General features: G+C 48.2%; 1 protein-coding gene and 1 non-coding gene across 8 annotated transcripts; one reads left to right on the top strand and one right to left on the bottom strand.

Annotated features, from left to right (window-relative positions):
- Positions 1–27: 27 nt before the first annotated feature.
- On the bottom strand, positions 28–20,822 carry nup98 (nucleoporin 98 and 96 precursor). Of its 7 annotated transcripts, none has more exons than XM_063895202.1 (34): positions 20,663–20,822; positions 18,616–18,725; positions 18,083–18,178; positions 17,359–17,556; positions 16,488–16,663; positions 16,173–16,280; positions 15,834–16,020; positions 15,324–15,553; positions 14,914–15,051; positions 14,684–14,819; positions 14,515–14,607; positions 14,180–14,323; positions 13,969–14,102; positions 13,491–13,795; positions 13,229–13,415; positions 13,005–13,101; positions 12,764–12,877; positions 12,549–12,687; positions 12,283–12,460; positions 12,024–12,167; positions 9,885–10,115; positions 9,681–9,801; positions 9,361–9,608; positions 9,033–9,199; positions 7,915–8,141; positions 7,479–7,748; positions 7,202–7,359; positions 6,971–7,111; positions 6,749–6,891; positions 6,309–6,530; positions 5,922–6,163; positions 5,649–5,803; positions 2,226–2,337; positions 28–1,443 (listed from the first exon to the last, which is right to left on the bottom strand). In XM_063895202.1, exons 2-34 carry the CDS (start codon positions 18,692–18,694, stop codon positions 1,250–1,252), a joined length of 5,514 nt encoding a protein of 1,837 aa, XP_063751272.1. In that variant the 5' UTR covers positions 18,695–18,725; positions 20,663–20,822; the 3' UTR covers positions 28–1,249. The 7 variants fall into 7 exon arrangements, with proteins under 7 accessions (XP_063751272.1, XP_063751274.1, XP_063751273.1 ...); XM_063895204.1 differs by having other exon boundaries at positions 14,180–14,320; XM_063895203.1 differs by having other exon boundaries at positions 14,684–14,816.
- Positions 20,823–21,621: 799 nt separating this feature from the next.
- trnaa-cgc (transfer RNA alanine (anticodon CGC)) lies at positions 21,622–21,693 on the top strand. Its single transcript has one exon. It is a non-coding gene; the product is annotated as a tRNA-Ala (tRNA).
- Positions 21,694–22,324: the final 631 nt, after the last annotated feature.

The following is a 22,324-nucleotide window of genomic DNA, read 5'->3' as shown; positions in this document are numbered from 1 at the left end:
AAAAAGAAATCCAGAGACATCCAAAAATACCATGAAGAAAACCTTTATTTCTACTTGACTTTATTAAAAAATATCCACAAAATGATCAGGAAACATGCGCACACACACACATCCAACACAGCAGTACACACACACACACATCCAACACAGCAGTACACACACACACACACATCCAACACAGCCACAGCCACACACACACCATATAGAGCGTCCCATTTGTTTCTCGGCAAGCTGACGGTTATTCCACAAAAAAACACAGGAAGAAAAATGAGCCAGGAACCTGGAGAAGTGAAGAGCTTCCTCCTCAGCGTCCGATTGGTTAACGATGATTAACGCAGGAGGAAAAACCACCTGACGTCCCGGTTGACTTCCAAAAATATACAATATTTATATAATTACATGCAGAGGAATCTCTCCGGCTCGCTGTCAGAGGAACTCTTCACCCCCACCGGTGATACACACACACACACACACTTCAGATTTACATTCAACACAATCTACAAAAATAGACCATTTTACACTCTGCATGTGGAGTCCGAACACCCCCCCGTCCCCCCCGTCAGCTCGTCTTCAATAGTAAGTCTTTATTCACATATGGACACAGGAACAGATGCTACGCTAAGCTAGCTTCTAATTGGTCTTAAACGTGAGAGTGGGAAATAATAACTCTGTTTTTAAATCAATAACAGCGCTTCCTGTGGAAAAAGCCCGACGCTGCAGAAACACGGCCGGTTTCTGGGGGAGAATTTCAAAATAAAAGGGACGTTTGTTCCTTCAGCTCAAACAATGAGTCTAAAGTTTTTAGACAAAACTAAAAGTGGACTTCATATATTTGGGTTATTTCATTTTGAAACGCTAGTTTGCTAGACACTTCTTTACTTCCTGTTCCCCATTGGGTTCCATTTATTTCTGATTCAGATTTTCAAACTAAAACAGAAAGGAGCCAAAAAAGAAATGATGAAAATGTTGAGATATTTTACATTATGACACTTTTTGCAGAAGTCCACCAGTATGACCAGTACCACCATTAAGAAATCTATTCTTTGTGTAATTATATTTCGTTTTGAGGTAAAATGACCCCCCCAAAAAGTACACATTCCTGTCCCATGACACTTGTCTTTGGGGTCCCGACCCTGAACTGCAGTCTGGGGAACTCAGGCCGGACTAGATTGGTAATGACTGGATTAAACTGGTTTCCCAACAGATGAATCTACTGTTATAGATCTTGTTGCTCCGCCCACGTGCACTGTCATTGGCTGAGCACCAGCTGCTGCAGGTAGGCCTGTGTCAGGCCCCTCAGCTCCTCCAGGGTGTAGTCCTCGGGCATGGGCAGCCGGGCGATGTGCGGCGCCAGGCGAGCCAGCGGGATGCTGAGCGGGTCGGAGGCACCGTGCTGCAGACTCAGCACCACGCGCAGGATGTTCGCCACGCGCTTCGCCATCTCTGCGGGGTGGGGGGGGGGTGGGGTTTAGCACGGTTAGTGTTGTTAGCGCGGAAACAGCAGCTGAGTTCACTGACCTGCCTGACTGTGGGATATAAGAGACTTACTGTTCTCTACCTTAATCTGGCTTCAAAGTCCCCTCGACTCAGCTGACCCCCTCTACCTGTTTCTGAGACAAACACCTGACCCCCTCTATCTGGCTCTGAGATAGACCCCTGACCCCCTCTACCTGTCTCTGAGATAGACCACTGACCCCCTGACCCTGCTCTGTGAACCCCTGACCCTGCTCTGCTCTGTGAACCCCTGACCCCCTCTACCTGTCTCTGAGATAGACCCCTGACCCCCTCTACCTGTCTCTGAGATAGACCACACCCCCTGACCCTGCTTTGCTCTGTGAACCCCTGACCCCCTCTACCTGTCCCTGAGACAGACCCCTGACCCCCTCTACCTGTCTCTGAGATAGACCCCTGACCCCCTCTACCTGTCTCTGAGATAGACCCCTGATCCCCTCTACCCGTCTCTGAGATAGATCCTTGACCCTGCTCTCTGAGGTAAACCCCTGACCCCCTCTACCTGGCTCTGAGATAGACCCCTGACCCCCTCTACCTGTCCCTGAGACAGACCCCTGTCCCCCTCTATGACGCTCCTGAGGTTTATAGAAAAAGCTAATTCTCTTCATTTGTGTTTGTCAGGGACTGAAGCTCTGACCCTCGTCCTCCTCTAGCTCCTCCCAGCTCGGCCAATCAGCTGCTGCTGTTTAGGCGGACAGGTGACGAGCTCGTACCTGATTGGGCGAGGCGGTCTCTGGCGCAGATGCAGGGCAGTAGCTCGATGCGGCCGCAGAGAGACGTCACGTCAGAGTGAAGTCGCTCCAACTCATACCCTGCGCTCTCCAGCTGGAAAACAACAACAACCTCAGGTACTTAGTATTTACATTCAATACTACGTGAGGTAAGAAGTATTAAGCGGATGTTAGATTAACGACTGAAACGCCTCCATTGGACTCCTTTGTTTTTATGGTGACATAACTATGGAACAGATGGCTACTATTGGCTAGCATTCCTACACACTGTACGTGATAGGCTAAGGGGTGGGACATCTCCAAGTGGCTATCCTACCACATTGTCTCCTGTCATTCGTCATCTTTAAAGGTCCCCTATGATGCTACTCTTACTGTCTCATCTCTAAAGGTCCCTTATGATGCTACTCTTACTGTCTCATCTCTAAAGGTCCCTTATGATGCTACTCTTACTGTCTCATCTCTAAAGGTCCCTTATGATGCTACTCTTACTGTCTCATCTCTAAAGGTCCCTTATGATGCTACTCTTACTGTCTCATCTCTAAAGGTCCCTTATGATGCTACTCTTACTGTCTCATCTTTAAAGGTCCCTTATGATGCTACTCTTACTGTCTCATCTCTAAAGGTCCCTTATGATGCTACTCTTACTGTCTCATCTCTAAAGGTCCCTTATGATGCTACTCTTACTGTCTCATCTCTAAAGGTCCCCTATGATGCTACTCTTACTGTCTCATCTCTAAAGGTCCCTTATGATGCTACTCTTACTGTCTCATCTCTAAAGGTCCCTTATGATGCTACTCTTACTGTCTCATCTCTAAAGGTCCCTTATGATGCTACTCTTACTGTCTCATCTCTAAAGGTCCCTTATGATGCTACTCTTACTGTCTCATCTTTAAAGGTCCCTTATGATGCTACTCTTACTGTCTCATCTCTAAAGGTCCCTTATGATGCTACTCTTACTGTCTCATCTCTAAAGGTCCCTTATGATGCTACTCTTACTGTCTCATCTCTAAAGGTCCCTTATGATGCTACTCTTACTGTCTCATCTTTAAAGGTCCCTTATGATGCTACTCTTACTGTCTCATCTTTAAAGGTCCCTTATGATGCTACTCTTACTGTCTCATCTTTAAAGGTCCCTTATGATGCTACTCTTACTGTCTCATCTCTAAAGGTCCCTTATGATGCTACTCTTACTGTCTCATCTCTAAAGGTCCCTTATGATGCTACTCTTACTGTCTCATCTCTAAAGGTCCCTTATGATGCTACTCTTACTGTCTCATCTCTAAAGGTCCCTTATGATGCTACTCTTACTGTCTCATCTTTAAAGGTCCCTTATGATGCTACTCTTACTGTCTCATCTTTAAAGGTCCCTTATGATGCTACTCTTACTGTCTCATCTCTAAAGGTCCCTTATGATGCTACTCTTACTGTCTCATCTCTAAAGGTCCCTTATGATGCTACTCTTACTGTCTCATCTCTAAAGGTCCCTTATGATGCTACTCTTACTGTCTCATCTCTAAAGGTCCCTTATGATGCTACTCTTACAGTCTCATCTTTAAAGGTCCCTTATGATGCTACTCTTACTGTCTCATCTCTAAAGGTCCCTTATGATGCTACTCTTACTGTCTCATCTCTAAAGGTCCCTTATGATGCTACTCTTACTGTCTCATCTCTAAAGGTCCCTTATGATGCTACTCTTACTGTCTCATCTCTAAAGGTCCCTTATGATGCTACTCTTACTGTCTCATCTTAAAGGTCCCTTATGATGCTACTCTTACTGTCTCATCTCTAAAGGTCCCTTATGATGCTACTCTTACTGTCTCATCTCTAAAGGTCCCTTATGATGCTACTCTTACTGTCTCATCTTTAAAGGTCCCTTATGATGCTACTCTTACTGTCTCATCTCTAAAGGTCCCTTATGATGCTACTCTTACTGTCTCATCTCTAAAGGTCCCTTATGATGCTACTCTTACTGTCTCATCTCTAAAGGTCCCTTATGATGCTACTCTTACTGTCTCATCTTTAAAGGTCCCTTATGATGCTACTCTTACTGTCTCATCTCTAAAGGTCCCTTATGATGCTACTCTTACTGTCTCATCTCTAAAGGTCCCTTATGATGCTACTCTTACTGTCTCATCTCTAAAGGTCCCTTATGATGCTACTCTTCAGCTCCATGTGTGTTGTTGATACTCCGACATGTTTTCATGCTTCAAAGTTGAAACAGTGCTTTGTGCATAAATGACCACTTTTCACTCCGTCTGAAAACGCTCTGAAGAGCCCATGCCCCCACCTTTGCAAAAGCGCACTCTGCTGTGATTGGTCAACCGCTTAGAGATTTGTCAAATGTCCCGCCCCTGAAAAACTGAAAACATGGCATCGCTCGTTGCACCGTGCCAGTTTATTACAAACAAATACTGACAGAGACGTTGACCTTCAGCAGAGACGTTGACCTTCAGCAGAGACGTTGACCTTCAGAGCGTTTTTGTGACCTTGAACACATCTTGTGATCTCAAACAGAAAGACTGCTCCTAGCTATGGCTCTGTGAAGGGAAGCGGTTCTGTTGCTCTTTTTTGGCTGCTGGTTCAGTGAGTTCTGGTCGTTCAGTGCTGATTCAGACGCTTGGTGTTGGAATTATGTTTCGTTTTGGTAGAAATGGTTACTACGGTCTGGTAGCTGAGCTTCTTCCCGTTCAGTGGGTATGCCACATAGGTTGTTGAATGTGAACATGTCCTGAGACGCTGTTTCTTACAGGTTGCTGCGTCTGGGCTTCAGAGGTTAACGTGTTGATGAAAAACCATCTCCGTATTTCTGCACAGTTCAGGTAAAGGTAGTGTGCATACAGCCTGAGAGCTCGGTAGCGTAGCGTTGATAGCGTTAGCTTGCTGCTTTGCCGAGGCTAGCAGTGTGCTTACGGCTGAACTCCCACAACAGCTCCTCAATTCACTGAAATGTCGAGAGCACAACCATCATATGGTTTTTGCTCCGGGGGAATAGTGGTAAAAATAAAAGCCACTTGTTCTTCACATCTTCTTCCTGAGGTATGGAAACAAAGGAAGGTTTGGTTCGCAGCGTCTCCTCGCCATGACTCCTCCGCTCGGGTCGGCTGCACGGAGCGGCTCGCGCTGCTATTGGCTAGAATTCAGTTCCGTATCACGGTGAGGTCAGTGTGATACGGAACTGAACCAGGAAGTAAAGAAAGGAATCCAATGGAGGCGTTTCAGGCAGGGGGGAGGGAAATGGGAGAGAATCTCCCCCTGGCCTGAGCTCTGGGATTTTAGCTTTTGCAGACCTATTACACACACACATAAATAACACACTACAGGAAAAGGGAGAACCCCAAAAAGCATAATATGGGATCTGTACAGCTAAAGCAACACAGGAAGTCCTCTCCTCTCCTCCCCCCGTACCTGCTGGATCTGCTGCAGAGTCTTGATAACCCGGATGTAGTCCAGGTAAACCCCCCCCGCCGTGTCCCAGTCCTGGATGGTGGCGCTGCGTTCAGGGACCGCCAGCCCCTCCAGGAACTCCAGCAGGTAGTCGTGGTTATCGTTGATGATGCAGTCTGAAGGGGGGGGTAAATAGAATGTATTCTTGTTATTTTACTGTTGGATGAATACACTCTGCATCATCAATAGTTTTATTATTGTTGTTGTTATTTTTATTGGTGTGTTTCCTGTTACCTGAGGCCAGGTGCTGGATGAGCAGCCGGTGACACTGGCTCCAGGCACCGGCCCGATACAGGTGCAGCGCCTCCTGCTGGTGGTCTGCGTGGCGGCGGGCCCGGGTGGCCTTGGCCTGGTGGATCCAGGTCTCGGGGAGTAGCAGCCTCTCGGTGAGGAAGCACTCCCTCCGCTGAGACTCCTCCGTCTCCTGCAGGGGGCAGTAGAGAGCCAACAGCTCCTTCACAGCACGCTCACGCTGCCTGCAGACAGCAAGCACAGATTCAGGTAGAGGTACAGTTTCAGGTTCAGATTCAGTTTCAGATTCAGATTCAGATTCAGGTTCAGATTCAGGTTCGGATTCAGGTTTCAGGTTCGGATTCAGGTAAAAGACAAAACAGGTCTTACGTGTGGTCCTGGATGTGCAGCAGGATGAAGACGGCCATGTGCCAGAGGCCGGCGCTCTCCAGCTGGGCGGCGTAGCTGCTGTGCAGGAGGCCCTGCCGGGGGGGGCTCAGGTGGGTGTAGTGCAGTGCCTGCAGGACCCCCCACAGGTGCCAGCTGAGCCGGTAATCCAGACGCTGCCAGGTGACGGTCAGCGGGTCCAGCAGCTGCTGCAGGCTGTAGTGTCTGCACAGAGAGGGGGGGGGAGAGGGGGGGGGTTAATACCTCAGACCCCAGGTGTTCTGGGGTCAGACTCTGGATCCAGATGTTCTGGGGTCAGACTCTGGATCCAGGTGTTCTGGCATCAGACTCTGGATCCAGGTGTTCTGGCATCAGACTCTGGATCCAGGTGTTCTGGCATCAGACTCTGGATCCTGGTCTCTTTGGGTTCAGAAGGTGTTAACCTGTCGCTGTAGAGCTTCAGCAAGTGGAAGCAGAGGTCGTGCAGAGGGCGTTTGGTTTCCTCCTCCTCCTCCAGGTTGGGAAGCTCTTCCTCCAGGTAGGGGGGAAGGGGGGCCACGGCGTACTTGCCCCCCTCACAGGAGCCCTGCAGGACACAGCTGATCAGAGGGGGCTCTCTACAGGCTCTGAACGGGTAGAACCAGAACGGAAGAGTAAACACTAACCTGGAAGGCGGACTCGTATCTGGCCAGGGCGTCGGCCACGGAGGCGGTTGGGGGGAGCATGAACCAGAGGGAGACCCCCACACAGCGCTTCCAGTCCAGCTCTGAAAACACGTTCACCGAGGAGTCAGATGACTGCCACACCTGCAGGAGAGAGGAGGGGAGGAGACAAGGTGAGGAGGGGTCAAGAGGAGTTTCATCCACAGAGAGTTTGAGTGAGTGTGAGTGTGTTACCGGTCTCCCGCTCAGCAGGGTGTAGATCCTCAGTCTCTCCTCAGGGACGTAGCTGTCTGACTGCATGCGGCTCCAGTCGTTGAGCTGCAGAGCCAGCAGGTCCCTGCAGTCCTGAGACCCCCCCGCCTGGGAGAGCAGCAGGGAGAGCCGGTGGTCTCCTGGTGAGGGTGGGGGGGAACATCATGTTCTTTATGTTAGAAACTAAATATCACTTCAGCAGCAGAACGTTGAGTCACAGCTGGGGTCTTCCTCAATAAATCCTCCTCCTCCTCCTCACCTTGGCTCTGGGCGAGGCGGCAGGCCTCACTGATCCTGTTCCCGGTCAGGAAGCTGAAGATGGCGTCAGTGTGGCGGTTCTTCCCGGCCAGCGCCACCTCCTCCTCCACCCGGGAGGAGGCTCCTCGGGACAGCCAGGAGGAGACGGTGTTCCTCCTCTGCAGCTGATGCTCGTACTCGCTGAGGGCCTCCTGCTCCGGGTCCTCGGGGCCCAGCCGGCCCCACAGGGCCTCGCAGAGGGTCCACACCTCAGACCAGGGACTCAGCAGCGCTGCAGGGGGGGGGGAGTGGAGAGGTAACTAAGTACATTTACTCACAGTATTCCTACACTCTGGTACTTCTACTTTTACTCCTCTACAGATCTAGTACTCCCCCCTCATACTGAATCTCCTGCATCAACTGAAAGCTTTTATTGTGAAAGGTCGTCTGTAACTTACGCTCTGCACCCCCCTTCTGGCTCAGCTCTCTGATCCAGTCTGCGTACTGGTGCAGCGCCTCCACCCCGGGCCGGGGGGTCACCAGGGGGCAGGAGGAGGCGGCGGGGGTCTCCACGGTGCTGTTCTCCAGACAGATCTCTAGGGGGCGCTGCAGCTCCTCCTCCTGGTCCTCGCTGGCCTTCACCTCCAGCTGCTCCACCACCACCTTATAGCAGCTCTCCATCAGCCTGCAGGAGCACAGGGGGGGTGTGAGTGTGTGTGTGGGAGAGAGTGTGAATGTGTGTGAGAATGTGTGTGTGAGAATGTGTGGGAGTGTGAGTAGGTGAGTGAGTGAGTGAGTGAGTGAGTGTGTGTGAGAATGTGTGTGAGTGTGAGTAGGTGAGTGAGTGAGTGAGTGTGTGTGAGAATGTGTGGGAGTGTGAGTAGGTGAGTGAGTGAGTGAGTGAGTGAGTGTGTGTGAGAGTGAGTGTGAGTAGGTGAGTGAGTGAGTGAGTGAGTGAGTGTGAGATGTGTGGGAGTGTGAGTAGGTGAGTGAGTGAGTGAGTGAGTGAGTGAGTGAGTGTGTGTGAGAATGTGTGTGAGTGTGAGTAGGTGAGTGAGTGAGTGAGTGAGTGTGAGAATGTGTGGGAGTGTGAGTAGGTGAGTGAGTGAGTGAGTGAGTGTGTGTGAGAATGTGTGTGAGTGTGAGTAGGTGAGTGAGTGAGTGAGTGAGTGAGTGAGTGAGTGAGTGAGTGAGTGAGTGTGTGTGAGAATGTGTGTGAGTGTGAGTAGGTGAGTGAGTGAGTGAGTGAGTGTGTGTGAGAATGTGTGTGAGTGTGAGTAGGTGAGTGAGTGAGTGAGTGAGTGAGTGTGAGTAGGTGAGTGAGTGAGTGAGTGAGTGAGTGAGTGAGTGTGCGTGAGAATGTGTGGGAGTGTGAGTAGGTGAGTGAGTGAGTGAGTGAGTGTGTGTGTGAGAATGTGTGTGAGTGTGAGTAGGTGAGTGAGTGAGTGAGTGAGTGAGTGAGTGAGTGAGTGTGAGTGTGAGTAGGTGAGTGAGTGAGTGAGTGAGTGAATGTGCGTGAGAATGTGTGTGAGAATGTGTGTGAGAATGTGTGTGAGAATGTGTGTGAGTGTCTCACGGTCGGCTCCTGGCTGCTGGCAGGAAGCTGAAGTCGGTCTTAGTGAGGTGGGGGTTTTTGTCCTCAGAGCTGAGCCGCTCCCCACAGTGAACCAGAGTCCAGCCGGGGCCCCAGCCCACCCTGAAGGAGCGGCCCCTGAAGAGCCCGGCGTCCATCAGCAGAGACCCCTACAGGACAACAGGACCCATCAGAAACCCCCTCCAATAATACACACAAATATTATTAAAATAATAATAAATGTGGTTTTTTTTTATTGTATAAAAACAAAAGTACAAAATAAAAAATACATACATTTAATAAAATTACTGAAAAATTAAAAAAGTCATACCTTCCCCTGAGTGATCGACTCTTTGAGAGGGACGGGGCCGCCGAGCCTCCGGACCCCCACCGTCCTGACGGAGGGCTCGGGGGTGCGTGTGGGCAGCAGGAAGCTGGAGGGGACCGGTCCGGCCCAATGCAGCGAGCGGTTGGGCTCTGCGGCTGCAGGAGACCCCCGGGACAGAGGAGATGGGCGGGGGGAGTCAGGGAGCTGGGCGAAGAGGCCAGAGGTGAAGCGAGCCTGGAGGAGACCCCCCACTGAGGAGGGAGGACGTGTTAATGGAGGTTATCAAAATAAAACAGGAAGTCTGAGTGAGTGTGTGTGTATACCTGACGCTCTGCTCTGAGGCAGCACGATGCGAGGGGACGAGACGTCAGAGCTCTTCATCAGCCCCGACGGCTCCTGGAACATGTCCTCCTCATCCTCGCTGAACAGAGACGCCTTCATGATCTGCAGACACAAAACCACTCTTATTCTGAAGGAGGGAGCACTTCCTGTCTGTACTTGAGGATCATTGTTGTTGTTGTTGTTACCTGCAGGGTGTGCGGGTTGATGCCCAGCGAGGACGCCATGCAGCTGGAGGCAGACACCATGTCGTGCTCGGCGGGGATCGAACCCTCCAGCATCGCCTCCAGCCGCTTCCCCGCCGGCAGCTCGTCCTCCTCTCCTGCTAGCATGCTCTCTGTGGGGAAGCTCTGCGTGATGTCGGCCATGTCGCTGTCTAGCTCCGGGACGCCGGCCGGGAGGTCCGACACCACGGGGGTCTGCAGAGAGAGGGGGGAGTCATCAACATCCACTTCATTCTCAGACTCAGGAACACCTCCTGTCTATAAGTGCTGCTGATGAATACTGCTGCGTTAGCTTCACTCCTACGAGCTGCACAGCCTGCTCTTCATTTAAGGATCTAAAGCTGACGTTTATCTGAGTTGAAGTTATTGACAACATGTCTAAGTATTTGTTGACGTTGTGGGAGCTACAGGAGAGTAATATTTAGCCCGACTGCAGATGAAACATCCACCAATTTATGGCCAGATTAGCTTTATGTATCCTTATTCTGAGCGTTTTTAAAAGGAGCGTGTGAAATAGAAGTAAAATGCCATAAATTAGGTCTCAAAAGTTGTGCTAGGTATCAAAAATAAAATCAGAATGTTATTTTTAAAAAGGTATTTTACATTTTAAGAAGTATAAACTATTAGAACATACTTTGAAAAACAAATCAAAGTACTAGAGTTAGCAAAAGCGTGGCTTTATTTTGAAATCCAAGCTTATATTCATAATAAAATCCTCTTCTGATTGTGTAGAAAGCACATTTCAACACAAGACCATCAAAGTGCTGATTGCAGTTATAAACATAAATGCCCTCCAAGCCAAATGCAGATTCTCCCTGTAAAATGTTAAAGTGCTGCCAGGAAACAACCTCTCTGTGGGTCAGAAAGGGTTTACTGAGTCCAGAGATATGGAGGTGGGGTCAGATGTCTGGTCAGCCGGCAGAGACAGCTTACGGAGAATAAATAGGGGATGGATGTCCGGTGGGTCTGCGGGGGACGCGTGGCATGCAGCAGGCTGACACTGAGACTGAGATTTCTGATCCTTTCTTTACTCTCCTTTTTTCTGGAGAGGAAGTAAAGGAACCGGAGCTCTGGATCTATTTGTTGTTGTATATGACCCAGCAGGCACCCTGATGTTTCCCCCTGTGAGCAGCTTTACAAACTTTCAGACCAAAGATTAAACTTCATTACCTTTATTTCCATTAAATGAGTACAGTTTGTTGTCACACATCTTAAAGCAGGTTATAAAGTTCACCTGCTAAATAAATCTTAAGTGTAGTTTCTGACATTTCAATATAATATAACAATGTATGAAACCTAAACACATCACAAACAGCTGATCTCTTGCTGTTATTTACATCTGTAACAACATAAACTCCGTGACATGCAAGTGTCTCTGCTCCGGTTAAAGCCGCAGCAGCAGACACGCATCATCAGGAAAACGGTGAAAATATTCGACTTAAAGCTGGTTTTTGTGGCTTTTCTCCTGATTCCTGTGTGAGTTAAGGACAGACAGGCTATGTCCTCCTCCTGCTTTAATGCAGACTTCCATCTCAGCAAACTCTCTGATGTGCGACTGTGATTTCCTTTGTCAGCAGTGACGTGTGCATACTTACTTACTATACTTCTGCTGCTGTTATGTACTTTCCCTGTCGCTGATTCTGATCTTCCTTCATGAATAAAAACCTCTATCTTCTCTCAGTTTGACAAAAGCACAATGATTATCTTATTTCTCATCTTTCCAGGCCACGCTGAAACCATACATAGATGTGTTAACCTCCTGAAGGTTTGTTATGGTAATCTCTGCTGTGAGGGTTTCAGAATAAAAGCACTGCAGATTATGAGTGAAAGGCTCTAAATATGCAGTGTAAAGAGGGTTTCAGAATAAAAGCACTGCAGATTATGAGTGCAAGGTTCTAAATATGCAGTGTGAAGAGGTTTTTCAGAATAAAAGCACTGCAGATTATGAGTGAAAGGCTCTAAATATGCAGTGTGAAGAGGTTTTTCAGAATAAAAGCACCGCAGATTATGAGTGAAAGGCTCCTCTAAAGCTGCGGTGTGTCAGTGAGGATGATGATGATGGTGATGGTGATGGTGGTGAGTGATGAAGGCAGCCTGCTCTACCTGCGGCTGGGCGGGGGGGAGCAGCTGCTGCAGCCGGGAGGGAGGAAGTGTCATCATCGTCTTCAGCTTCTTGGGGTCAGATTTGAGCGGGACCTCCTCCTCTTCGTCAGAGTCCTGCAGGCCGTACTTTGAGAAGTGGGCGACCTGAGGAAGAGGAGGAAGATTTAATGTCCAGGACAGAGGACTGTGTTGGAAGAAGGAAAAACACAAGGCTTTATATTATCCCTTCTCTGTTATAAATCCTGCTTCAGTCTCTGACCTCGAACACCCAGGAGCCGGTCTCGGTTCTGTACTCCAGGAACCGGGCCCCCTGTCTGCGGGAGGCCTTCTCCAACCGGCCCTCGTAGTTCATTTCCGTCAGACGCTCCGGACTGCGGATCTGAGAGCACGACGTCTTGTCATTGGGCCAGACGCCATCCAGAGTCACCTCTGCCTTCCTGAGGGGCAACATAGAGCAGAAACCGGGTCAGAGCGGGACAGGACGTTACAGAGCGGGATTACCAGTTCAGAGACCCCGCCTCTCACCTGTTAAGCCCCTCCCCCTCCCCCGGCTTGTTCTTGTCGTCGGGGTAAACGATGACCTCTTTGCGTCTGAAGTGCACGATGTCATCCAGGTTCAGCCCCGCCACGTTCACCTCACCGGGGAAGAAGATGGAGCCGTAGCCTGAGGGGGAACCCTGAGTTTAGAGAGTTCCTCAGATATATTCAGAGAGCGTCAGGTAAAGAGCATCTCCGGTTACCTTTCCTGCCCACGGTGAAGTTCTCCACCACGCAGTCTCCGTTCTCATCCACCATCTCAGCCAGGTCCTCCATGGAGGGGATGGTGTAGTAGCCCACGCGGTTCAGAACGATGCCTGGTGGGGTGCAGATAGATATTTTAGATCCGAACAGAGCATGTTCTGCACTAAAGGAAATCTCAATGAGGTTTTTGCATTAAAAAACTCAGGTGTGTTTAAGGAACATCATTGTTTAGTGTCTGACCTGCAGGGTGAGGAGGCTGCTGCTCCTGCTGCTCCTCCTCTTGCTCCTCCTGCAGAGACTCCTCACCCAGAGACGCTGAGACATCATCGCTGCTCAGCTGAGGACACACAAGATGGAGAGAATTAGAGAAAATGTGAGTCAAATTCAGACAAAATATAAGTAACAATCTGACAAAGTTAAATCAATAAATGGGATATAGTCTTATTGCAGGTGAAGAGTCTCACCTCCAGGCCGTTGCGCGCTGCTTTGTGCATGTTGAGCTCGCTGATGGTGTCCTGCAGGACGGCGGGGGGGATGCGGCCCTGGGGGACGGGCTTGGCGATCGGGTTGACGTAGAACTCGGTCACCTCTGGGTCCTCATCTGTCCGGCTGCTGAGACCCGCCATCTCCTCCTCATCCTCCACATGACCGCTGCAGGACAGAGGAGTCGTTACAGGACCCTCACGTACATCCTCCACACACATCAAAGAGGCCAGGTGAGCGTACCTGTGCCCGTTGTGAGGGTACTCCGGGGGGGAGGCCAGGTCGTTGCCGTCCTTGCTCAGCGGGCTGCTATACTGGCTGCTGTTTAGGTTCTTCAGGACCAGCTTCTTGATGCTCTTCCTGGGGACGAAGGCCCCGTTGGTGAGCGACGGCTCGTCGTCGTCCAGCCCGTCAAACAGCTGAGACTTGGAGGCCCCCGAGGAGCCCAGCGCTTTGGGCCGGACCCGGGTTGCCGGCCGGGGGGTCAGCTTGTAGTGGGTGGGCGTGGTCAGAGCCTTCTGGGCCGTGGGATTGGTGGGTTTCAGACGCTGTAAACACAGAGGAGTGGTTAGATACTCAGAGGGTTCTGCAAAGTCAAAGGAGTCCTGATAGCTGTCCGTCCCAGAGGCAGGACCAGAACCATCTATAACACTTGATCAAAGAGAGTCTTGAACAGCAGAGAGGGCTGCGTCAGATACTGGAGACAGGAGCAAGGCCTCACCTCTTCCTTCTTCTTGGGGTCCGACAGCGGGTTCCTGAACAGAGGTGAGTCTCCGTACGGAGAGTAGGCCAGAACACTGAGCTGCTGCTGCAGCAAAGCATGCTGGGCCGCCGCGCCACTCGGGTCCGTTAGCGCTGAGGAGGAAACACAGCGTTAGACGCTCCTGTCTGACTGAGCAGGTTTCTATCGGACCATTAACACAGCTACTCACCGACGGGCTGCTGCGGCGCTCCGAAGCCCAGGCTGTTCGCGCCGCTGTTGAACGCCGATGCTCCGAACGTTCCCATCGCTCCCAGTGTGGTGCCCAGTTTACCCTGAGTGTTCCCAAACAGAGACGTCTGTCCTGTGCCACCTGCTACACACACACACACACACACACACCCTCTATTAATATACGAAGAGGATCTGTCAGTCTTTATTGTCCAGTAAAAAGCAACACTTGTTCAGTCCCTGCTCCACTGTGATGGTTCTTGCTGTTGTATTTCACTGTTAGAGCTCATCTCTGTCTCTAAGCTGCTCCTGTGCATTATGGGATGTCTCCTGTACCTGCTCCAAAGCTGGTTCCCAGTGCGGCCCCCAGTCCTCCGGTGGCCGGTTTGGCACCGAACAGACTCCCTGCAGCAGGGTTGGCTCCGAACCCTGCAGCATAGAAACATCAGGGTCAGTTATTACAGCCCCACTCCACTGCCCCCCCCCCAGCTTCCAGCTGACTGACCGAAGGTGGCTGTGTTGGTCCCTGTTCCCAGGGTGAGGGCCGGCTTGTTTCCGAACAGCCCGGTGCCGGTGCCGAAGGACGGAGCGCTGGTGGTGGTGGTGCCGAACCCAGCCGTCTTATTCCCGAATAAACTCTGCTGTGACACACACACACACACACACATACACATTAAAACACACACACACACACACTGATAAAAGCCCGGTATCATCAGTATAGAATTTGTGTACCTGTGTGCCGACGTTTCCGAACCCGGTGTTGGGTTGTCCGAAGAGTCCGGTGGCCGCCCCGAAGCCGGTGGCCGCGCTGGTTTGAGCGGCGCCAAACAGACCGCTAGGCTGAGGGGCCGCCGTGTTCCCGAAAAGACCCTGAGGACAGAGGGGGGGTCAGAACATCCAGAACACACTTAGCAAAGACCTGATCCAGTCCTGAGGGGGGAGGTTCCTCAGCTGCTTTTACCTGTAGGATCTGACTAACTCCTGAAGGTCTATGGAACAGTTACCTGTGACCATCTATTCTAGGGACAGGTGTATCAGAGAGACTGCAGGTACAGCCTCCGGGGCAGGAGGGAAATCCTCTAACAGAAGCACACGGCCCCCTCCCTGCACACTTCCTGATATTCCTGCAGGTGAACACTCACAATGCTGCTGGTGTTAGCCTGGCCCATGGTGTTGGTGTTCCCGAAGGAGAATCCGGAGCTCTGCGTGGTGGTGGTGGCTCCGAATGGTTTGAAGAGGCTGCTGGCCGCCGCTGCCTGCTGCTGCTGCTGCTGCTGCTGCTGTTGTTGTTGTTGTTGCTGCTGCTGCTGCTGAGCCGCCTGCTGCGCCCCGAACAGACCACCAGCCGTCGCTCCGAACCCCCCGGCAGCCGCTGCAGAGAGAGGACACAGCGGGTTATAAACACATCGTCAAAAAGAGGAGATTCCTAGCTGTCCAAAGATACCCTATTCAGATCAATATTCACATCATGACCAAGACATGGTTCTGAGGAACAGGCCTTTAAGGTTTTTAGCAAACGTTATTCTAAGAGGGGGCTCAAGGCTCAATATTTTGGGACATGCTACCTCTTGCCCCCACCCCTTAGGACCACCTCTGGATTAGCCATGACTCTGTAATCGTGTGACCCAGGTGTGAGGCTGAGAGAATCTTACGCGTGGCTCCGAAGGTGCTCTTGTTCTGACCGAAGGAGAAGTTGGTGGTGGCGGCGGCGGCTCCGAACATGCCGGTGGCGGCGCTGGATGCGGCGGCGGCTGGCGCCCCGAACAGACCACCCGTCGCCGCGGCCATCGGGTTGGTGGGACCCTTTCGGCCCGCCTGGTAGTCCTCCAGACGCAGCTCCTGCAGGAGAGGAACCACAAGCATCAGCTGCAGACCCCCCCTCACACCTCCAGACAGAAAGCAGTCAAGCTCTCAGGATGAAGCCATGAGGGCAGACTGCTGTCCTGTCTCTCCAACCTCAAAATGAAATGTGTTGTTGTTGTTGTTGTTACCTCCAGGGATTTGTTCTCATACTCCTTCATGGCCGTGATGCACTGGTGCTTGGTGTTGATGCTCGTGGTCACACCGGCCTTCACCATCGTGTCAGTTCCTGACGGAGGCTGGAGGGGAAGCCGTTTTTAATGTGTAAAATATACAAATCCGTTAAGATATAAAAAAATTATTACATAATTAGACCACAATTCCCCAAAATATTTTTGACCAATTCTGTTCTCTAGGAGGTCTCAAGAAAGGGCATATTTCACTCAGCGGTCTCCTCTTTTAAGCGCTGTGATGTCATTAGGGAACGGGTTCCTGAATAAACTCACGTTGAATTTGACGGTGGTTCCCGGCTGCTGCTGTGCGGCGGTGAAGCCCGCCCCCCCGAAAAGGGAGGACACGGCGCTCCCTCCGAAGGGGTTGGAGGTGGTGTTGGTGGACCCGAACAGCCCCCCGCTGCTGGTGCTGGTCCCGAAGCCTGGAGGACACGATGGGAGGGAGACTTCTTCAGAGCGCTCAGACGTTTCATAAGATAAACAAATCAAAAACGACAGCTGGCTGAGCAGAGGGAAGCGACGCAGCGAGGCGTCATCGTTAGTACAAACCTTACACATCGAGCGTGGGAGCGCTTCAGGGTTAGAACAGGATTCTGACACCAGTAACACTCTGCTTCATATCATTACCAACACCAATAACCAGTGCACTTCCTCCCGTCTACTACCGGCCTCTTTAACAATATCAATACTGTAATCCTGCACTCGGAAAGATGTCAATATTTCTGGTATTTTCTTCATTCACAACTGCAATCTTTAAAATTCAGTGTCTTTCTAAATGTTTTCGACCCTCCCCAAACTCTACTTACATACCTGCAATGTCCCTTAATATGCGGTTGTAATCTGTGGTCTCCATGATGATCGAACTGTTCAGAATAAACCCCTAAAAGTCAGTATTGTTTCAGGTCTGTATGTCCTTATGATCCCATGTGTACTACGTGTGTGTCTCTCTCTTCTTCTGGTGCTGCTCTAACAACAGTTTCCATAAAGGTCCACCTCATCTTACTCAGTGTATTTACAATATGTAAACCGTACCAGCCACCTCTAAGTTACTTTTTAACATGCAAGTCTATTCTCTCCGCTCTATTTCTGCTACATGTCCCGGATTCCTTAGACCCATAAAAAGGTGCGTTGAGGGGGTTCTCACTTCCGAACGAGGTGGGTTTGCTGGCCCCGAAGGCATTGCTCGGCTGGGAGAAGAGTCCTCCGGTGGTTCCCGTCCCGGTGTTCCCGAAAAGGCTGGTGGTGGTGGTGGTGGCGCCGGCGGCCGCTGCTCCAAACCCAAAGCCGGTGGCTGTGGAGGAGGCCGGCGGCTGGCTGAAGGTGTTGGCACCGAACAGACCGCCTGCAGGGGGGGGGAACATCAGGGAAAAGCTTTTAAATCAGACACCTGGAAGAGCTGGCTGCTTTTCTACACTGATATATAGTCTGTGTATTTAATGGCCCTGTGATATCACTAAACTACTTGTTGCTTAAATAAATAAACACTTGATGATTCAGAGCGTTTGTAGACGGGCTGTACCGGCAGTTCAAATGCAACGTTTGGATGCTGCGCAGCTTTTTATCCACTGCTGATTGTGGTTAAACGCAGCGTTTGTGAGTCAGATGGAGCTGAGGCTGCATTGATATTATAAATATTAAAAGGACTAGTAGAATTACATTTCAGTGGAAGCTGCGTAGCATTGTTTGAGACTCAAAACATATCTATCTCTGGTGTGTTTTATCTAACTTAATATTACGGTTTCAATTCATATTTGTTGAATTGAAACCGTAATTGTGTGCATGAATACGTAGCCAGCTTAACAATGAACAGCCAAACAATACAAACGTCTGATTGGTTCTTTTATCGAATGAGGCAAGATCTGACAAACCAGGTTTAGCCTGAGCGGGACCGAACAGTCCTCCAGTGTTGGCGGCGGCACCGAACGCAGACGTCCCAAAGCCTCCCGGCGTCCCAAAACCCGTGTCTGCAGGACGATACGATGCTTTAAATTCACGGCTGCAGCCTCAGGACAACTCAAACTCTGTCCGACTGCAGTCCACCCACAGACTACATCACATGAACTGCTCTTTAACTTTATCATGATCATCGTGCCACTTCACAGAGCTAAGGCAAGAGCTTAGATTTTCTTTTTATACCTTCACCTATAAACAACATTAAGGTTAGATGGGTCAGGACATGAGGGGGGGTTATGGTCAGGAGGATACCTTGAATCATATGAAATGCAGATACTTTAGAAGAAGATATAAAATCTGTATATTTAGATCTGTAGGAGTCCATAAAATCACTCCATATGTTTGGATTATGATGCAGCCCTAACCACAATGTGGACCACCTGTGAGCCTGGTGCTGTGGGGGGGGGTTTGAATCCCAGAGATTTAATAAGTATAGAAACAAACTTACTTTGCTGTCCGAAGGTCGAGGCAGTGCCGAAGCCCCCCGTCCCTCCCCCAAAGGGAGTACCAAAAGACTTGTTGAACATCTTGCCCTGCTAGCAGGACCGCATAGGTTGTCTGTGAGGAGACAAAAACAAGGTGTTGAAATAGCAGCAAACATTCATTCAAAAGTAAAATGGTTTACACTTTGCAAATGTGCCCCTTTATAGAGCATATTAAACAAGATTATAAAACGATGTAGGATTTAGTTTGCAGCATTTTATCTAAACCAGGTATCAGGGTCTCTGCGCGCTCTCTCTCTGTGTAGGCGTGCGCCCTCAAACCAAAATGCAGATTTCCCCCTAAAATGTTAAAGTGCTGCCAGGAAACAATCTCTCTGTTGGTCAGAAAGGGTTTCAGTCCAGAGATATGGAGCTGCGGTCAGATGTCTGGTCAGACGGCAGAGACAGCTTACAGAGAATAAATAGGGGATGGATGTCCGGTGGGTCTGCCGGGGGACAAGTGGCAGGCAGCAGGCTGACACTGAGACTGAGATTTCTGAATTACATCCTTTCGGTGATGTAGAGAAGCTGAACGTAAATCTTCCTGTCAACAGATATCACACTAACAATATTGGACACAAAAAAATACTTTATAAAAGAGTTAAGTATTGAAACAACTGACTATCTTGTCAAAAACAGAGCTGTTGATCCATGTGATTTCAAGGCACCTTTACCGTTTGCTAATTTGATCTGCAGCAAGCATCGTCATTTATAAGAGTATAGCTGAGAAGACGTCCTGTGAGAACCATGCATCTCTAAAGTCAACTTTTCATGACTTTCTCAGAATAGCATCCCTGTTTTTAGTTACAGGAACACTTAATCCCTAATGTATCACAAACATTACAAAACACCCTGGAGATACACGTTTTTCACTGGACAGGAAGGAGATGAAACTTACTTTTCCAAATGTGTGCTAGTACAGTATGTAAATATACTTTTCATTACGTTTACTTTTGGCAGTTACTGGAGTGGTAGTATAAGGCAGCATAATTACATTTACTTTCCAGCACAGATGGTGTAAAATTGAACAGAGCCCTGTTGAAACTGAAGGCTCCCCTGTGAACTCAGGAGACCCAGCCGACACTCACTCCCCGGCTCCACGTGTAGTAAACCGGGGCTCAAACAGTGAATCCAAACCACAACATTAACCAGCAGCCCAAGCATCCAACATTGCGAGTTTAAACCAGTTAAAAAAGCAGTTATTTAACCGGTCAGAGCCAGATTAGACCAGTTATAAACCGAAACTCAAAACACAGCGAGGGATAACACTGACATAGCCAGGATAGCATGTCAGCTAACACCAGAAACATGTTTTATTTTCTTGCAATGTAGTTCACATATTCTGGGATGCTCTCCGGTAATGGTTCATTTATAATGAGCAAAAAACTCCGGTGTTAACATAAGATGGTATAAAATGTGGCGTTCAATTTGGAAACACAGAATTTAGAATTTATCATTTTATACAAATGTCACTTTTTCCCCAAAACATGCCCCAGTATTTATTGGTTTTCTGAATGACAGGAAATTAAAGTGTAATGTGTTAAATGTTGCTGAAGTAAAGATAATTTTACACATTTCTAAACACCTTAATTCCTGAGTGACCTCTTGTCTTTCTTTTTTATGTTCACAATGCCGTCAGTTTTAAAGTAATAAACACTGATGTTTATGAGCCTTTTCTGATTGTATGACATTTCAATAATCAGTACATGTTATTGAAATGACTGTTCAATAAAGTTAAAATAAATAAAATATAAAAGCCATGCTAGCACTATAGATAACCGTAACTAACTTTAGCTGTTAACAAACACACAGCCACCAACAAACCACATTTAAACGTAAATATTCTTCTTTTAAATCAGTAAACACTCACTTTACTGGGTTAAAGTCTCTATTTTTAGGACAGTTAAAAGCTACGTGCTAAGCTAACAGTAGCTACTTAGCTCCGCGGCTAAATGTTAGCAAAACAAAAGCAAAGACAGACAAAGAACGGGTATTTTTTTCACACACATCTACCTTTCGCAACGATGTGATGGGTGTTCGGTTCTTTGTGGACCTTCCTCCCTTAATGTTAGAGCGCTGCAGTCCAAAATGTACGAAGATAAAAGTATCTTTAGCTTAACATTTAGCTTCGTCAACGAGGAGGGAAAAACTGAGGAGCGTCGTTACGCACTTTCATACGTCTGACGTCATGACGCAGACGTTGCAAGGGCTTGGTTGTTGGTTGCTATGTGGTTATTTTTTATTTCTTATTCAAAATATGAACATCATATATTTATTATACAAAAAAGTTCACATTAATTAATTTATTAAAATGAATTTGTAATAAATGAAATTAATATTTAATATTTGTTGAATCGATAATGCTTTTAATAGTTCTACTATATTGTTTTAGTTCTTGTTTGGTTTGGAGTCAACCCATCTCTTTTTATGAATACGATCTTTCCTAAAAAGAAAATGTACGGTACAAATTGTACAGTTTTTTTTTTTGTGAATTTATTTCCACAACTATTTACCGTTTCATTGATTTATTATTGTATTTGTTTATTATTTCATTAATTGTTTCTTGTATTTATTTCCACATTTATTTCAGATCAGAATAAATTTATTATTCCTGTAATTATATATTTTAACATTTATTTATTATTTAATTCATTTATTCCTGTATTTATTTCCATATTTACTCATTTAATTCTGTAATTATTCATATATTTATGTATTAATATATTTATTAATACTTATGTCATGTCCTCCATAGTTTAACACTCTGAATGAAACCCAAGTACAGGTCCGTCTCTTGTCAGGAGAAAGGAGGATTTTGGATGTACCCTTCAGTAATACCTGTATTCCATTCCTCTCTTAACTAACCTAATGTAATCGTGTTTATGATGATTGTGGTAAAATCAAAAATGTATTTTTAAAATCAGCCATAGTATCTATAAATTGTGACTTCCGGACCCATTTGTGCACCACGTGGGGATGTAGCTCAGTGGTAGAGCGCATGCTTCGCATGTATGAGGCCCCGGGTTCAATCCCCGGCATCTCCACTTTTTCTGTTCTAATCTAGAGTGTCGTGCACCCTGGGAGACACACAGCACACTGGAACAGCACACTGACAATACCTTTATCCCACTCCCTCAGTACCCAGTATCCTCCAACAGCAGGTAAAAGAGCCTTTAAGTTTAAAGCTTGTTCAGGCTCGAATAATTTTCCACCAATATATAGGACGCTTAACTCTGCTGCTCCATAGTTTCTCTTTGTTAACTGTTCTTAAACATCTCACTATACATTTGATATTTATATTTAATTGAATCAGAATCAGAAATACTTTATTTATCCCAAATTGGGACATTTTTGGGTTACCGCAGCAAAATACAATACAATACAATATGAGACATAGCAAAAGAATTAAAATAGTGCAATGAAATGGAATATTAAATAAAGTATAATATAAGTGTACAGTGTAAAGTGTAAATGTAAAGTGTGCATGTTAAATCCAGTTTACAGAGAGGCTATGGAGCAGTGAGTTGTCTGCCAGCCAGGGGGGAATTGTTGTAGAGTGTTGTTGCAGTGGGCAGGAATGTGGAATGTGTCATTCCTGGCACACTCAATGTAAATAATATCCTACTTTTATATTGTGTTAGCTCTAAATTGGCCAGTTAAGCAGAATGTTTATGT

This window comes from Eleginops maclovinus, chromosome 11, assembly GCF_036324505.1.
Source record: "Eleginops maclovinus isolate JMC-PN-2008 ecotype Puerto Natales chromosome 11, JC_Emac_rtc_rv5, whole genome shotgun sequence".
Classification (NCBI taxonomy): Eukaryota; Metazoa; Chordata; class Actinopteri; order Perciformes; family Eleginopidae; genus Eleginops; species Eleginops maclovinus.
The sequence above is the reverse complement of the archived record's forward strand: the minus strand, read 5'-3'. Positions and strand labels throughout refer to the sequence as shown.